General features: G+C 32.0%; 1 protein-coding gene across 2 annotated transcripts in view; it reads left to right on the top strand.

Moving 5' to 3' along the window:
* The window catches only part of LOC143076620 (uncharacterized), a 30,602-nt gene that overhangs the window by 765 nt on the left and 11,045 nt on the right, over positions 1–18,792 (top strand). For both annotated transcript variants that reach the window (XM_076252441.1, XM_076252440.1), the window contains exons 2-10: positions 3,949–4,078; positions 4,623–4,762; positions 5,968–6,026; positions 8,168–8,286; positions 10,057–10,107; positions 10,951–11,023; positions 11,699–11,784; positions 17,072–17,218; positions 18,381–18,495. In XM_076252441.1, coding sequence (XP_076108556.1) covers positions 3,949–4,078; positions 4,623–4,762; positions 5,968–6,026; positions 8,168–8,286; positions 10,057–10,107; positions 10,951–11,023; positions 11,699–11,784; positions 17,072–17,218; positions 18,381–18,495 — 920 coding nt within the window. The remainder of the gene's footprint in view (positions 1–3,948; positions 4,079–4,622; positions 4,763–5,967; positions 6,027–8,167; positions 8,287–10,056; positions 10,108–10,950; positions 11,024–11,698; positions 11,785–17,071; positions 17,219–18,380; positions 18,496–18,792) is intronic.

Here is an 18,792-nt window from a genome sequence, read left to right as displayed (position 1 = left end):
AACTTGGTCAATTCATGTCAGCCGCTTACGATCACAAAATGACTTTTTACCCCAATATACCCAAATATACTCGAATAAACAGTTTAAATACAATTTCAATGATAAGGAATGATATAACATTCAAATATAATAAAATTTAACACGACTGTTTACTTTTGTTGTGCATTTTGAGGCTTTTAAAACGTTATTTATTCATGTTTTGACGAAGGTTTCACTAAACACCAGAACGAACGAACATAAAAATATACCGGTAATTTTTTACAATTTCTTTTTTTCTTCTCCTTTAAAATGTGGAGATTGAAAATGCATTTTATGTTTTGTTTTCTATTTAGAGTAAAATATGATATATATATTTTTTTAAATGAAACTCGAAAATCTTTTTCTCAAATTTTGAAAAAAAATCTCAAATATTTTTTTAAGTTATAATACTTATACATGTTATGTGTTTAACATTTAAAGTTTTCTATGCATTTTGATAAAATATGTATGTATCTTTCGCTCAGTGAGGACATTGGTATTCAATGTTGGTCAGGTTTGTGTGTTCACATTTCTCGGACCAACATATTTTTGTCACGCCAAGAAATCCTTGCTCCAAACTCTGATGGACCTCCTACGGCATCCATTATTAGTCGAAGATTAAATTTTAAAAAAATATAAACCTTTCAGATGTAATGTTTATGAAATAAAAATATTCCAAGTGGGACACCCCAACCCCTCTTTTTTGCGCTCTCCATTTCCAACCCTCAAATTAAGCTTTCCAATTTAACTAAAATTAAAACCTTACTTTCTAACCAATCTTTTCATATACCGGACAGACAACACTCGTTATTTTATAAGAAAAGGCTACTATGCCGTTATACACTGACATGCATGGTATCTACTTGGAGTCTCCGCACAGACACTTGCCTCAGAATAAATTCCAAATATGAAAAGTGGAACTACTATATTCAAAACATAAAGTCCGAAGTCTCATATCTTTTTTTTTCGCAAAGGATGCCGAGGTAATTAATTTTCTGTGTTCAAAATATATACATGAAATTTCATAACCCCAAGAATACGATCTGTTACATGCCAAGAAATTCTTGCTCAAAACTGTAGTGGTCCTCCTATGGCACCCATTAGATTTTGATTTCATTAAAAAAAAATAGTTTGTCCTTCATGTACGTATAGCTTTGAACACGAACATATTACCAAATGGTCAATATGAATCATCCATGAAATTGCTCTATGGCATGTGTTTAGTTATAGCGAATATTACACTATAAAATCTTGAAATTAACAAGGCAAAGGTTTTTTTTTATACGAACATATGTCAAAAGTATTAAGCAGAAAAAATCGGCACTTTACACTCTTTAATTAAGAACATACAATTTTATTAAATAGCTTGGCTGCTAGTTATTTATCATGATTGAAAAATGCTGAAAGTCAGGCTGTAATATATCCTGATTTCTGTTTCATTGAATATTTCACATTTATTTTATTAATATTCAGAATGCTTTATAATTGTGTTTAAAATCAGCAAAAGAAACGTGAATTGTGTTTTGTGTCTTAGACTCCGTTTACACTGGCAACGAAATTGAATCGACTTAAAAGACCATATCGCGTTTACATTGCACAAGAAAGATCGATCGAGATCGATCTTATTTAATCCAGTGCGTTTACACTACAACATAAAAAGAATCGATCTGACCTTTATTTTCATATCTCAATATAACATTCACCTGACAAAAGATCGATCGCTTATATCTTTATTCTCATAAACCAAAACCCATGGTTTCAAGACATTGATTAAATAGATGATTGAATTTTTTATCCTGCACCGACTGTACAGCATGCACCACCTTTTTCATCTTTGATCTGTTACTGTAAATAGACATTCGACACCTATACTAACACACATGTATTGAATACTCTTTATTGAGGTTTTTTAACTACTATATTGAAGAAGAAGAAGAAGAAGATAGTCCCTAGTGTTGACAGTGGGTTACTTGCCATTAATTTTTATACCCCTTCCAAATTTATTTCTCCATGTTTAATGCCTCAAATTGCAAGTAGGGGATGAAATTACACTGTAAAAAAATTTGGGTCCAGAATTTTAAAGGAAAGTAGTGATTTGGTCCAGCTGAAAAAGGTTGAAAATTAGCAGTTCGGAAGCTGTCAATAGATTTCAAGACGCCCTAAACATAAAATTGTCCATATTTTGAGTTAGAGCCGATGAAGTTTTCTATAATTTTGATATAATTTGTCCCAAAAGTAGTACAACACACTGTAAAGTTTCTTTGAGAAAGCGCAGGTGGGATTTTTTTTATTTTCATTTATGTTCTAAAAGAAATGCACTACGAAATAATTGTGTTCTCGGACCTAAGAATGATCTGCAGAACTGTAGATACAATTCGGGAACATTCAGGCTTTTTTTTTTTAAAGATATACCTCCCATCTAAAATTATGTTTTTCTCAATTTCAGTCCTAACAAAAGGCTGGAATTAGACAGTAGTGAAAGTTTTAACGACCTTGACTGGCAACACAACCCTTGCCCGGTCGGTCTGGAATTAGCGATAACTTATGAAGATAAATAAATAAATGAATTTTTTTTTTAAAAATCGGAATTTCTTGTCTTGATGTCTTTTAATGTTATCATGTAGGTCCATGTTTTTTTTTTTATATCACAAACATATAATTTTTTAAAACTTTGGTTAATTTAAAATGAATAACCTCGACTTTATAATAAGAAAGACATCTATTGAATACATAATTATTAAGTTTAAATGAATTCCTACATTAGATTGGTGTCCATTCAATTCTTAATCTCCCCATTCATGCCTGAGATGTGGCATCAGAAAAATAATTTTTCGTCTAGATCATGTAGATGAATGAAATTTAATAAATTTTATTTTTACAAGTTTTTAACTTGAAGTTTATCTATTGAAACTACGAACTTTGTAATTTCTGGTCCGTCCAAGTTTACATCAGTTTTAAACATGTGATTATTAAATAAAATTGTTCAATGAAAATTTCAAAATCTTATTTCATGCAAGAGACTATTTTCAAATTTAATTTGAGACATTTATTTTAAAAATATGAGAGAAAAAAATCAAAATTAAAAAAATATTTCAAAATAAATAAAATATTTCTAATTTTATCTACATACATGTATGAAAAACGTTTCAAATTTAATAATGAAAATACAAATGTTCTTGAATAAAACTTAAATTTGAAGGAGTGAAAAAGAAATAGCGATTTAAAAACTGCCCTGTATATTTTCAGGTCCGTTCTGGTCTTTAGTGTTACCATTATCAGTTTTCGAGTTAACGATAGTTTTAAAAGCTTTTAAATACACACAAATGTGCATACGGTTGTTTTTTTTAAAATAAATATGAGTAAAATATCATTCCACAACATGAATATTGCACTGAAACGTTTTATTTGAGTATATTGGGGTATATTGGGGTAAAAAGTCATTTTGTGATCGTAAGCGGCTGACAAGAACGGAACAAGTTTCAATGCAAAAAGTGATTTAAAATTAATTATATTAATAAAATAAAGTATTATTGGTGTTAAAATAACATGAAAATGCCTAAAATAATGTAATTATTCAATACTATTATGTAAAAACTGTTTTTTGAGGTATATTGGGGTATATTGGGGTATGTTGGGGTATATTGGGGTAAAAAGTCGCACCCCTTAAAAACACCTGATCCCGTAGTCCCGATAAAGGTCCTATCCCCCCTCATATAACCATATATATAAATTATTTGTAAACATTTTTTTGTTTAACAAAAGTTAATTGCCTTGAAATGGACCACTTTGGCTGAAATGTCTGTGTTAACACTGCAAAGTTTCTTTGACCCATGCAAAACAATTTTTTTTTGGATCTTTCCTTTTTAAATCACAAAATGCAAGCTAGAACTTAAATTAAACAAGTTTAAAGTAAGACTAATTTCGTTTTAGCATACAGAGATGATTATGACAAGGAGGAATTGAAAAGAACATTTATAGAGGCAGTAAAAAGTGTATCAAAGAAAGATATTAAGACAGAAATTCTAAAGAATGTTGACAAATATGTGAAAAAGTTAGACAAGTAAGTATAAGGTTATGTTTACATAAAAAAAAAGGTTAACCAGGTGCAGAGTTTTAGGGTCTTCCAAAATAAAGTTAGTTCAAAGTTTATGGTCAATAATTTATCTTGGACATGTTGGATGTTATTTATTATAGGTGTTACATATCTATATTAGTGATAAGAAGATGTGGTATGATTGCCATTAGAGAAAAATGTCATAGAAATCAACAACTATAGGTCACCATAGGCCTTCAACAATTAGTAAAACCCATACCACATACATGACATACTCAGTTCAAAAATGCCGGGAAATGACAAATTTTAAAGAAATCAGAGGAGAAATTATTTCCCCTTTTAAAAAACTCAAAAATTTGAATCAAAAGTTATTTTATCAGAAACTTGAATTTTAAACTATGTAACTGATTTATTAAACCTCTGTATTTCTTCAGCAATTACATGTGATTATTACACATGTAAGATAGGTTATTTCGCATGATTAGTTCTCATGGTGAATGGTTAACCAAATATTTATTTATTTTTCTAATACATTTTTTATTGTCAATAGGTTTCTCAGAAAATCTCAAAACAGGCAGCATGTTAGAGAGGAGGGAGATTTGCCAGAATTGGATTATAATTTATATCAGCAAGACGGACATCAACTTCAAAACACAGAGGGTAAAACAGAAAAAGAAAGAGAAATATTGGGTAAGGTTACAAATAATGCATTGGTTAATCTTGCCATAAAATATTGGGTAAGGTTAAAAAAAAAATGCATTGTTAATCTTGCCTGAAAGTACTGAGTAAGGCTACAACAGATGCATTGTTAATTTTTCCTAAAATATTGGGTAAGGTCACAAAAAAATGCATTGTTAATCTTTCCAATAATAATTGGTGAGGTTACAACAAATTCATTGTTAATCTTGCCTAAAATATTGGGTAAGGTCACAAAAAAATGCATCGTTAATCTTTCCAATAATAATTGGTGAGGTTACAACAAATTCATTGTTAATCTTGCCTAAAATATTGGGTAAGGTTACAAAAAATGCATTGTTAAACTTTCCTACCATAATTGGTGAAGTAACAACAAATTCATTGTTAATCTTGTCTAAAATATCGAGTAAGGCTACAAAAAATGCATTGTTAATCGGGCCCTAATCTCATTGAATAGGTATCATAGTGAAAGCTTTATAATTATTAGATATATAAATGCCCTTACCATGCCTATTTCTTTTGAATACACAGATGATGTCAGATCTTCAATGCCACAATTATAGTTAAACAGTTTTCTTATAAAATCTAAATCATGATGTTTTCATACACGTTTAAATAAACAGTTTGAAATATATATGAATATACTAAATAACAGGCTATTATTTGAACTTGGAATTATTTTTAATTATGGAATTTGAATAATTTCTTGTGTTTAAATTTTTTTGATAAATTCCATGTTTATTTGGTATTATAATCTTTTGAGCGGTTAATAACACTTTCCATACAACGTATTTTGGTTAGATAGTGTTGTGCACGGCACAGTACATTCTATTGAAAATAATTCCAAGTTCAAATAATAGCCTGTTAAATGTACTTATGTGAAGAAAAGATGTTTTTTAAGCATGAATCAAGTTTAAAGATATGATAGACAGCAACTGAACAACACAATAAAACATGGGAAAAAAACAGAAAAAAACTTTCAGTAATATAAATTTTATATTTCACACTTTTTTCAAGATAAATTAAAGGCCTACATGTACTAATATATATTTTAGTTATAAAATAAATATTTAATTCAGAAATATTATTTTCTCCTACTTAGTGGTCAGTCAAAAACAATTTCACGTGGAAATGAATTCATTTTATGTATTATAATAAATATTCTGATAGTTCTGTTTAATTAATGCTCTCTATTGTAGTGAACCAAATTATAGCTGAGAGAATACACCAGGTCCCAGAGGTGTTAAATTTGTTAGATGTAAGTTCAGTTACAGTTACTTAAGGAAAGGGCGCACTATTATATTAGTTCCTCTGTGAAAATTAAGTAAGAAACTTCCAAATTTTAACTGGCGTTTCAAAATTGAGAAGAAATTACGTCTTGGAATTGTAGTAATATGTTTACATTATAAAAACATCTACATGTAATAACTACATTTATTTATGATTAAAAAAAGATGCCGTCACATTTTATTGGATTTTGACATGAAAATTTGAGTTTCTGTCTAAAATATTTTTTGCTTTTCCTTTCTTTTCCCTATATCTTTTGGTTTTCAGTTTTAGTGTTTTGTCACCTGCTTGGAATTATCATTTTTTTTTTTTTTTATTGTTTTTGATCGGCAAATCAGGAATTACCCTTATCCACCCCTGGAATCTGATCCGGTATTGTAATTGTATTCATTTCAGGTTTATGGCATCCATTGTTTTTCAATGTTGTTAGTCAGTCAGATACAATTTTACTCGGATTTACACATTACTTGTTGGCAACTTTCGGCAAAAAGCTATGGGTTAAACAAAATGAACATAGCAGTCATGAATAATAAGGATGAAAATAAATTTTGAGATCGTTTTAAAATTTTGGTCCAAAATTGGGGAAAATGTAGGGTATTTGCCATTGGGAATGGGTCTCAAATACCAAATACCAGACCCTGTGGAACAATGGAAAAATTCATGGAGGGCTATAAGATGTCAATAGTAATATGGCTTTGAAATGACCATACTTATGGTTAAAAAGATCGGCAAAGTTATATTTTCTCTTTCAAATTGAAGGTCTGTGTGGCATAGCTAGTAACCAAAAGGAAAGTCTGATTGCAATAGTGGAAGGTACCAGCTAATTTGAACCCCTGCTTAATTCATACCTGTCAACTGACCCGTATTCTGCGGGTGTGACCCGAGATTTTCACAATTCTGAGGGATCACCCGGAACACCCGCCGGGTCATTGAAATAACCCGGAAAATCCGAAAATGACCCGTTTTCACCCGTATTTCTTAGCCTTGAGATTGATTTCATAAGTAATATTCCTTTGAAATACCGGCAAATTCGTAATTCTTCCATGAACAGGAAGTTCATCTTGCTATGTAAACTGTCAAATTAAGTGACCCATTAAGTGCATGGCTTCACTTGACAGCTTTGGTGTCAAACACACTGTTAATTAACACCAATTACCTTAGCTTTAGGTCGTAAATAAATTGCACCATTGGGTTACAGACTGAACTAGAGTTACTTCCCCTTATTTGTCACCATTCAAAATTATGCCTTATATTTACGTTTTATGGGTTAAAAAGATTAAATCATAAAAATATAAAATTCAAATACATATTGAAAAATAACTTTTCATTATTATTATACCTTTATACAATTTTTTTTTTAAAAGTTGAAAATTATTTTTTACATTTATACTTCCTTTAACTGTATTACTATATTTTATCATAGTCTAATTTCCTTGTTAAAGAAAAATTTAATGGTTAAAGGCTACATAGTCATTAGTCTCAAACATTTAAGAATTACATTAAATTCTAGTGTTTGATGTTTGTAGTATTTTTTCTCAAAAAGTAAAGCACATAAGACTGAGTTACACAATTTTATAAAAATCTTTAAAAGTGCAATGAAATAATATTTAATAAGATTTAAAATGACTTAACAAAGTGAACATGCATTGATGTTTTGGTATCTTTGATATACATTATAAGAAAATGTACCATAAATACTGAAATTCAGCTCGAAAAAGTTCGTACGTGTTATGACCTGAGATTTGATTCTTCAATGCAGGTCATGACCTGCATTTTCATCGTCACAGGTTGACAGGTATGCTTAATTACAAATTGAATGAAATCAATAGGTTTGAAAAACTGAAAGGTTACACACATATTTAAAATATGCACAGATATATTTTCTCTTTCTGCTAGCTCTACATTGTCAAAATAAATTCATGTCCCTCATAAGGGAGACAACTAAAAAAGAGATCTCTAATTACAGGGTCAATTACGGGAATTGGCAAACGGAATAATATTGCAAGTAACAAATTGTTTTTTTTTCTGCCAACATTTTGTTGTACAGCAAGTGCTTACTGTAAGGTACATGTTGTACCCATAAACATTTTAATGCATGAACTATATTTGTAGGATTTCCCACCAGAGGATGAAAGTTTTCCACAGTTGTCCAGTTGTCACAAGTTATTGAAGTTGACTTCAGGATCAAAGCATGCTGAGACATTACGACAAATAATGCTTAAATATTTCAGGTAAGTGCAGTTATGATGTAATCAAAATTCAGCTATATGGGAAAATAAAATAGACTCAAATATTTTACAACTATGAAAGTTAGAATTTCATGAATTTAGTAGTAAGAAGCAGCTGTATTAAAATCTTTATGTTACCATGGTTATGCATAATTGATTGCCTTTCAAGAAAAGGAAAACCTAATCATACTAATAAACAAGCAATTATGTTAATGTGTATAAATTTTAATGGATTGAAGAATACTTGTATTTTTGGTGATTCTTGATTTATGGTTTTGCCAAAGTATGCATACAAGCCTATAGGAAATTTGTACTTTATTGCATACTTAATTTCATGGTTCAGATAAATCCACAAAATCCAAGAATCTATCAATCTTCCATAAATACAGTAACCAGACTTTTTATGGCCTATTGATCACCATGATGTTTTTCAGCCTGAATGTCTGTCCATTAATCTGTCACAGTTCAAGGCTTTTTTTTAGCTCACCTGGCCTAAAGGGCCAAGTGACCTTTTCTTATCACTTGGCGTCCATCGTCATTATCTTTTACAAAAATCTTCTCCTCTGAAACTACTGGGCCAAACTTGGCCACACATGCACAACAATCATTGGGGTATCTAGTTTTAAAAATGTGTCCGGTAACCCGGCCAACCAACCAAGATGGCCACCATGGTTAACCAGGTGCTCCGCAGGGCGCAGCTTTATACGACCCCAGTGGTCGAACCCTGAACAGTTAGGGCAAATTTGGTCACAATATTCAAGCTTGATACTGTCTGAATTTGGATTGTGATAAAAAATTTGACATAATATAGGTTTTTGTCACAATATTAATGTGGTCAATGATCTAACAAATCTATTGCACAATACTGTGCTATTGAAGATTTCTTCTTGAAACTTTTCAAAATTCGAAATTTGAAAAATTTTGAAAAAAAAGGAATCCCTTAAAAAAATGGTAAACAAAAATCCCCCCGACCACTTATTGAAACCCCCCTTGGAGCAATAACCCTTAAACTCAATTGCATGCTTTCCTTTGTAGTATTGAACCTTGTAGTACAATTTCAGAGAGATCCATACACACTTAAACAAAAGTTATTGTCATGATTGTTTGGAAACTAGAAACATGCTTCTTTTTGGCTCCCTAATTCCTTCATATTCTGGGCAATTAACCCAAAAATTAATCCCAGCCTCCCCTTTGTTATATGGTACATTGTGGTACAATTTCAGAGAGATCCATACAATTACACAAAAGTTATTGTCCAGAAACTAGAAAAATACTTGTTTTGGCCCCTTTTTGGCTCTTAATTCCTAAACCATGGCCCCTTAACCCCTAAAATTAATCCAAACCTTCTATTTGAGGTTGAAAACATTGCGATTTAATTTCGGAGCAATTGAAATACTTGTACACAAGTTATTATCCTGAAACTAGAAAAATGCTTGTTTTGGGCCCTTAATTCCTTAACAGTTGGGACCATCATCCTCAAAATCGATCCCAACTTTCCTTTTGTGGTATTGAACCTTCTGAACAAATTTCATAAAGATCTATTCACTTAAACTTAAGTTATTATCCGACAACCAATGTTCCCTATGATATGATATTTATCACATTAATGCCAAATTAGTGTTTTACCCCCAATTTCACGGTCCACTGAACATAAAAAATCATAGTGAGAGTGGGGCAGCCATGTACTATGGACACATTCTTGTTTAATTTAAGATGAATGCATCTTTTATGTCATCTTGTGAAAAACGGTATATATTTTTATTTTAATTTCAGAGTTGTACAGACTCAAGCAGAAGATTTGGTGGCTGGAGAGGAAACAGACAGGTTAGTATAGATATCAAATTAAATAATAAATTGGGAAAAATGCAACACTGTAGGTTCATTTATTTTTCATGGGTAACAATTTTTATGGATAAGAGAAAACTTTTCTTGGATATGTAATTAGGTGGTTTCGTCAAAGTCTGCATACAACCTAATAGGAATTTGTATTTTGTTGAATTTGTACCTGTCCTAAGGGAACCCACAGAAGCTGTTGTCCTCTATGGAGTTTTTTCAGTTCTGTAAATGTCTCCTTGAAAAACCAACCATTCATTGAATAATTAGGCTGTACAAAAATAATCAAAATTCCTAAAGATGAAAAAAAGTTTTCTGTTTTAATTACAAATAAATAGGCAGAAACAACTTCATTATGTTTTTCGGTCTGTGCGTCCGTTCATTTGTCTGTCTGTCTGTCTGTCTGTCCTGTTTAAGATTAAAGTTTTTGTTCAAGGTAGTTTTTGACTTGAAATCAACTTGAAACTTAGTACAAATGTTTCCTATGATATGATCTTTCTAATTTTAATGCCAGATTAGAGTTTTGACCCAAATTTCATGATCCACTGAACATAAAAAATGATAGTTAGAGTTGGGCATCCATGATCTATGAAAACATTCTTTTTTTACAATTTTATAGGGTTGTAAAAACATCTATTGTGCACACATTTCAATATGAAGCTTGAAATAAGCTTTGGTCAACACTTTCACATCCCAATAAAGTTAAACCATGATAACAAGAGGCATTAAATTTTTTGAGTGTTGTTCGTTTGGACACTAGATTGTTAGAGACAAATGTTGACTGCATTGTTACATATATATTGTTAAAAGATTCATACTTTCTCTACTTTGTAGATGTTCAGAGATGGCAACAGAAATAAGAAATTTTGTTAGTGTATGTCATCTGAGAAAACAACACTGTGATCAGGTTTGTATTGGTTGTTAGTCCTAACTCCTTGTTTGGTGTTGCCTCCCCATGCCTTGTAGGGTTGGGTAGGTAGATAGGAATTTAATTGTGGGGGCCAATAACAAGTTACTTGTTTTAGACTTGTAAGAAAGTGATGTAAGCAGAATATATTTTTTGATAGAAAAAAAAATTGAAACAATTTGTGTCTTAATTTTTTTTGAGTAGGCTGCTTTTTCATGTTTTTAGGCAGATAGGTAGTTGGGGAAGGGGGTTGGGTTGGAGGGGTCCTGATCCTGAAATCCCGGGCTTAAAAACATGAAATCCCAAGTTCTGAATTTTAAGAAATTTAAATCATGACATCCTGAAATTTCGAAAATTGTTGAAAATCACAGTTATACAGATTTTTTTTCATACGCCTGATTTTTGATATGTGAGACACCATCATGTTTGTGTCCACATGTGTTATTGAAATTGCAGATTATCAACTTTTTGAGACGGGGTCATTCGTGTCGCTTTGACACATCTAGTTTCTATATATTCAGTACTTTGTCCATGGTTAGCAAAACTTATCCAGTGGCAATTTCAGCAATATATAACTGTACTGTAGTCAAATTTCTAAAATGGTTGATTTTTCCTATATTCTTTTTTGCATTTCTAAATTGCAATTATTGATTTTGATTGTATTTTATTTCGTAGTGTGGAGATGAGAAAAAGCCCTCATATGAAGATATATTAACCTCACTTTTATCTCTGTATGTGGAATTGTTCTTACAGTCTAATAGGTATGTATTGAATCATTGATGTTTCTAAAAATAGAAAAGAAACAAGCAATATTTATCAGCAATTGTACATTTTTTCCTTTGATCTTACTGCCTAATATTATTAAAATCATGGACAGGACTTTTTTTTTGTAATTTATTTTTAGCTCACCTGGCCCAAAGGGCCAAGTGAGCTTTTCCCATCACTTTGCGTCCGTCGTCCGTCGTCCGTCGTCGTTAACTTTTACAAAAATCTTCTCCTCTGAAACTACTGGGCCAAATTAAACCAAACTTGGCCACAATCATCATTGGGGTATCTAGTTTAAAAAATGTGTGGCGTGACCCTGCCAACCAACCAAGATGGCTGCCATGGCTAAAAATAGAACATAGGGGTAAAATATAATTTTTGGCTTGTAACTCAAAAACCAAAGCATTTAGAGCAAATCTGACATGGGGTAAAATTGTTTATCAGGTCAAGATCTATCTGCCCTGAAATTTTCAGATGAATCGGACAACCCGTTGTTGGGTTGCTGCCCCTGAATTGATAATTTTAAGGAAATTTTGCTGTTTTTGGTTATTATCTTGAATATTATTATAGATAGAGATAAACTGTAAACAGCAATAATGTTCAGCAAAGTAAGATTTACAAATAAGTCAACGTGACCGAAATGGTCAGTTGACCCCTTTAGGAGTTATTGCCCTTTTTAGTCCATTTTTAACCATTTTTCGTAAATCTTAGTTATCTTTTACAAAAATCTTCTCCTCTAAAACTACTGGGACAAATTAATCCAAACTTGGCCACAATCATCATTGGGGTATCTCGTTTAAAAAATGTGTGGCATGACCTGGCCAACCAACCAAGATGGCCGCCATGGCTAAAAATAGAACATAGGGGTAAAATGCAGTTTTTGGCTTATAACTCAAAAACCAAAGCATTTAGAGCAAATCTGACATGGGGTAAAATTGTTCATCAGGTCAAGATCTATCTGCCCTGAAATTTTCAGATGAATCGAACAACCCGTTGTTGGGTTGCTGCCCCTGAATTGATAATTTTAAGGAAATTTTGCTGTTTTTGGTTATTATCTTGAATATTATTATAGAGATAAACTGTTAACAGCAATAATGTTCAGCAAAGTAAGATCTACAAATAAGTCAACATGACCAAAATGGTCAGTTGACCACTTTAGGAGTTATTGCCCTATATAGTCAATTTTTAACCATTTTTCGTAAATCTTAGTAATCTTTTAGAAAAATCTTCTCCTCTGAAACTACTGGGCCAAATTTAATCAAACTTAGCCATAATTGGGGTATCTAGTTAAAAAAATGTGTCCGGTAACTCGGCCAACAAACCAAGATGGCTGCCATGGCTAAAAATAGAACATGGGAGTAAAATGCAGTTTTTGGCTTATAACTCAAAAACCAAAGCATTAAGAGCAAATCTGACAGGAAGTAAAATTGTTGATCAGGTCACGATCTATCTGCCCTGGAATTTTCAGATGAATTGGATAATCGGTTGTTAGGTTGCTGCCCCTGAATTGGTAATTTTGAGGAAATTTTGCTGTTTTTTTTGTTATCTTGAATATTATTATAGATAGAGATAAACTGTTACAGCAATAATGTACAGCAAAGTAAGAACTAAAAATAAGTCACTATGACCAAAATAGTCAATTGACCCCCTAAGGAGTTATTGCCCTTCATAGTCAATTTTTAACAATTTTCTTAAAATTTGAAGATTTTCATTAACATTTCCCACATGAAGTACTGTTATAGATAGAGATAATTGTAAGCAGCAAGAATGTTTAGTAAAGTAAGATCTACAAACACATCACCATCACCAAAACACAATTTTGTCATGAATCCATCTGTGTCCATTGTTTAATATTCACATAGACCAAGGTGAGCGACACAGGCTCTTTAGAGCCTCTAGTTATTTTATTTGAAAAAACGCCAAGCATTGTGATACATGAAAACATAAATAATTTAAAATACATTTATTGATATTAAATTTTTCAATAACATGGATAGGACTTGATATTTGGAAATATTAGGCAATGACGTCATGAATCAGTGCAGAAACGTCACATGTTCAAGTCCATCCTAGTCAATTTACGGATAAAAGTAGTTTTACTGTAATACTATTTAAGGAATAACAGTACTGTAGTTGAAGAGTTGCCACCGTCAATTGTAAATTTGACGGACGCAAATGCAGTTTTACTGGCGACGCGTGGCGGAGGCAGTAAAACAGAGATTTACAACCGTCAAATCAAAATTGACGGTGGCAACTCTTCAACTACAGTACTGTTTTTCCGATTCTTATGCATTTCAAAAAGAAATAATACCATAAAACTTGGAAAAATGTCTAAATTTGACAAATGAAAAAAATCCGTGAAACTTCATGAATGATTTTGGCGCAAAGACGTCATGGGTAAACATGACGTCATACAAATGAAAACTTACAAACTGGAGGTTATTACGTTACCTGTACGCTTCAAGTTCGGATAAAATAACATTAAAACGGCGAATTCGAGGTTGGTGTTGTTTTATTTTCGATTATATAGTAGTTATTGAACAAATGTTGATTCAATCATTTCAAAATGATTGTTCCTCCTTAGTTACGCCTGGTCAACTGTGGATTTGACCGCAACTTTTAGCCAATGAAAAAAAAAATGTTACATACAAATTACATTAGAATTCATTTTACTTCATATTTCCAACCAAAAAAGTGCATTCTCAGGCCTATGTATATTTTTATGGAACAGCCCTTATACATCATGTGTTACTTTAAATTAAAAAGCTATATACAATATCCAAAATTTTGTATTTGCTTGATTTTAGTAATTTTTAGTCTATAAGCGTTCCAGAAATGGCAAGATCAAAGTCATTATTTTCAATAACAATCAGCATAATTGAATGAACCGGATGATTTTCTTTCTGAATATTAGTTAAAAGCCTTAGATATCCATAAAGTCTTCAATTTGAATGTGTTCTTATCCTAAAACCTACAACTTTTCTTGAATTTTTCCCTTAGTATTTTGTTTTTTCTTTAGAAGTATAAATTAAATTGTACTAGTTAAAATTGAGAAAGGAAATGGTGAATATGTCAAAGCGACAACCACCCGACCATAGAGCAAACAACAGCCGAAGGCAACCAATGGGTCTTCAATGTAGCGAGAATTCCCGCACCCGTAGGTGTCCTTCAGCTGGCCCCTAAAATATGCATAATAGTACAGTGATAATGGACGTCATACTAAACTCCGAATTATACACAAGAAACCAAAATTTAAAATCATACAAGACTAACAAAGGCCAGAGGCTCCTGACTTGGGACAGGCGCAAAATTGCGGCGGGGTTAAACATGTTTATGAGATCTCAACCCTCCCCCTATACCTCTAGCCAATGTAGAAAAGTAAAAGAATAACAATACGCACATTAAAATTCAGTTCAAGAGAAGTCCGAGTCTGATGTCAAAAGATGTAACAAAAGAAAATAAATAAAATGACAATAATACATAAATAACAACAGACTACTAGCAGTTAACTGACATGCCAGCTCCAGACCTCAATTAAACTGATTGAAAGATTATGTCTTCATCATATGAATATCAGGTACAATCCCTCCCGTTAGGGGTTTAGTATCATACTATCATAAAATATATGAGAAGAACATAACCCGTGTCATGCCAACAACTGTTTTTTTAGAAATAAATGTGTTTAGTTCCGATGCAAAGACCCTATCAGTGAATCAATGTTAAAGCCAAAATATGCAATCTTTAATGACCTGACAACAGTATCGTAACTATATCCCCTTTTAATAAGTCTATTTAAAGGTTTTGTTAGTTTCTGAGGAGAATACTGACATTTTTGTGCTTTATAAAGAATATTTCCATAAAATTTTGGATGTGAAATACCTGAACGTATAAGATGTCTGCATGTTGAGTTATATTTACGAATTATTTCCTTATACCGGTGATAAAATTTAGTAAATGTTTTGACCAGTTTGTGATATCGAAAACCCTGGTGTAATAATTTTTCAGTAATACATAAATTTCTCTCGCTAAAATCTAATACATTGTTACATACACGAGCGAATCGTACAAGTTGAGATATATAAACACCATAAGATGGTGACAAGGGAACGTCACCATCTAAAAATGGATAATTAACAATAGGAAATGAAAAATCATCTCTTTTATCATAAATTTTTGTATTAAGCTTCCCGTTTATGATATAGATATCAAGATCGAGGAAAGGGCAGTGGTCATTGTTATCATTAGCTTTATTTAAAGTAAGTTCTACAGGATAAATTTCTTTAGTATACATACTGAAGTCGTCATTATTTAGAGCCAATATATCATCCAAATATCTAAAAGTATTGTTAAATTTTTGTATCAAATGTTGTTTTGATGGGTCTTTGCTAATATTAGTCATAAATTGTAACTCATAACAATACAAAAACAGGTCCGCAATAAGTGGTGCACAGTTAGTCCCCATTGGAATTCCAATAACTTGACGATATACGGAATCTCCAAAGCGAACAAAAATGTTATCAAGTAAAAATTCAAGTGCATAAATAGTATCAAAGCATGTCCAATTGACATAGTTCTTTTGTTTATTGCTACTAAAAAATGATCTAAAAGAGTTTGAACATATGTACTCGCATTCCGACTTTTTAAATGCCCAGTTAATTAGGGATGTGAATTTTTTCTTAATAAGAATATGAGGCAAAGTGGTATATAGGGTAGAAAAATCAAAACTTTGAACAGATTCAAAATCACCAATATATGCATGCAATTTATCAAGTACTTCCAACGAGTTTTTGACACTCCAAAAGTAATTAATTCCACTATTTTCAAAGGCCTTATTTGAACAATTTATTATCAGGTTTTTTATTGTACCAAGTGTACTAGTAAGTAAAACAGACAATTTAGTAGTTGAACAATGGCTGGAAGATGAAATAAATCTATATTTGTAAGGTTTTTTGTGCAGCTTCGGAAGCCAGTACATAGTTGGGACTTTCATTGTGTTTGGTTCTGCTTGTAAAGAAGTAGCTAAAAGTTTATGTTTGTTACAGATGTCGTTTTCTGAAAATGAAGTCAGTTGGAATGTTGGTGAATTCGTGATTTCCTTTTGCAGAACCTCTATATAAAATTTACGTCAAACAATAATGATATTATTAGCAGCTTTATCAGCCGGGACAAAAACAAATTCCTTGGCTAGTTCTGTTAGTTTATTTTTGATACGCGAAATAGGGTTTTTATAGTATTTAGTTTTTTCTGTAGAAGTATAAATTAAACTACTTTTATATAACAAAGGTCAGGAAATAACAAAAACAAGACGGGGAGACAACTCTGTGGCTTTGTTAAGTATTTGTTACCATGGCAGCAACATCAGCTAGACTTACTTTTACAATTGTCATCCGTGACGGAAGAAGATGCAACAGTTATTATTCCTCTTGCAAGGTACTTAATTGATAAATTAGAATATGTCATGATATAGGTTGCATTTCTGTAAATATTGACAATGCAATTTCCCATAGGAACTCAGTCTGCACCGTTAGCCACTAGTCTGATGCCCCAGACTAGTAAATATTGTTTTTGGCTAGTGGAAATTTTCAAAATTTTATATAGGTTTATAGGTACAAGTTTTGATATTTAGTTATCGGACTAGTAGTCAAAAAAGTTTTTGGCGCAGACTGGGAACTGCTTTTACGGCTAAAACTGTACCACTTGTACTATGAAGTTTTGAAAAAAATCTTATCCTAGAATTGAATGTTCATATGCACCACAATTTTTTTCAAAGGTCAAAATATAGGGCTGTGCGGCATATTTTCAACGTTTATATGCCCTGAACTTCTCAAAGTTTAAACTAACACTAATTTTCTTAATTACCCCAACCTCATTGAAAGGTTACCACAGATTTCAATGTAAACAATATGCCAATTTTAATTACTGGTAACATTGCCAAGTTATGTCTCTGTGAGATGGAACACAGAGAGCATTACTGGGAACCAGTATGTAAACAAAATAAATTTTCTATGAATATTCAAGTTCTCCCCAAAAGAGACGTGTTTTGAGAAACAGCTGTATTTACAAAGTGCAACCTATAGATATATGAAAATGTGGTATGCGTGCCAATGAGATGACTCTCCGTCCAAGTCACAATTTTTTTTATAAAAGAAAAACCATTATAGGTCAAAGTACAGTCTTCAACATGGAGACTTGGCTCACACCGAACAGCAAGCTATAAAGGGCCCCTAAAATTACTAGTGTAAAACCATTCAAATGGGAAAACCAGCGGTCTAATCTATATAAACTACAAGAAACAAGAAACACTTATGAACCACATCAACAAAAGACAACATCAAATTCCTGACTTATGACAGGTGCAAACATTTGCAGCGGGTTTAAACTTGTTAATGGTACCAAACCTTCACCCTTATCTGAAACAATAGTGTTACATCACAACATAAAAAGACACACTATATAATATCAATTGAGATGGCTTAACTCAATCAAAAGACAGTTAACTTTGCTATAGAAACAGGTCAGACATGTCAAATATCTGTTTTAAAACGAAGAAAAGTTAAAAAAAATTGTAATTAATGAATCCTGTATTTATCAGGGCTATATTGATAAAGACAGAGGAGTATCCTGAGGAAAAGATTTATCTTAGACAGGTTTTGGCTGTAAGGTCCCTCCATAGTAAAGTAGGGGATGCAGTAGATGACATCAATGAGGTATAGTTAAAGTTATTCACGACTGTTTCAAAATTTATCAAGTAGGGGTGATGGGATGCTCTCAAATTAACTGAATATAGGTGGTCATATTTTCAGTAGAATTTTGTAAGAATTATATAAGTATTGTTTTTATTTTTGGGTGGTTCGGGTTGTTAAAAGTGCCTCTCATGCCCTCATGTATTTATACACCCGCTTTGAAAAAAAGGGGGGTATACTGTTTTACCTCTGTCTGTCCTTCCGTCAGTCCATCAGTCCGTCCGTCCCATGAATATTTTTCAACACATTTTTCCCAGGAAC

The sequence above is a fragment of the Mytilus galloprovincialis genome, chromosome 5, assembly GCF_965363235.1.
Source record: "Mytilus galloprovincialis chromosome 5, xbMytGall1.hap1.1, whole genome shotgun sequence".
NCBI lineage: Eukaryota > Metazoa > Mollusca > Bivalvia > Mytilida > Mytilidae > Mytilus > Mytilus galloprovincialis.
The sequence above is the reverse complement of the archived record's forward strand: the minus strand, read 5'-3'. Positions and strand labels throughout refer to the sequence as shown.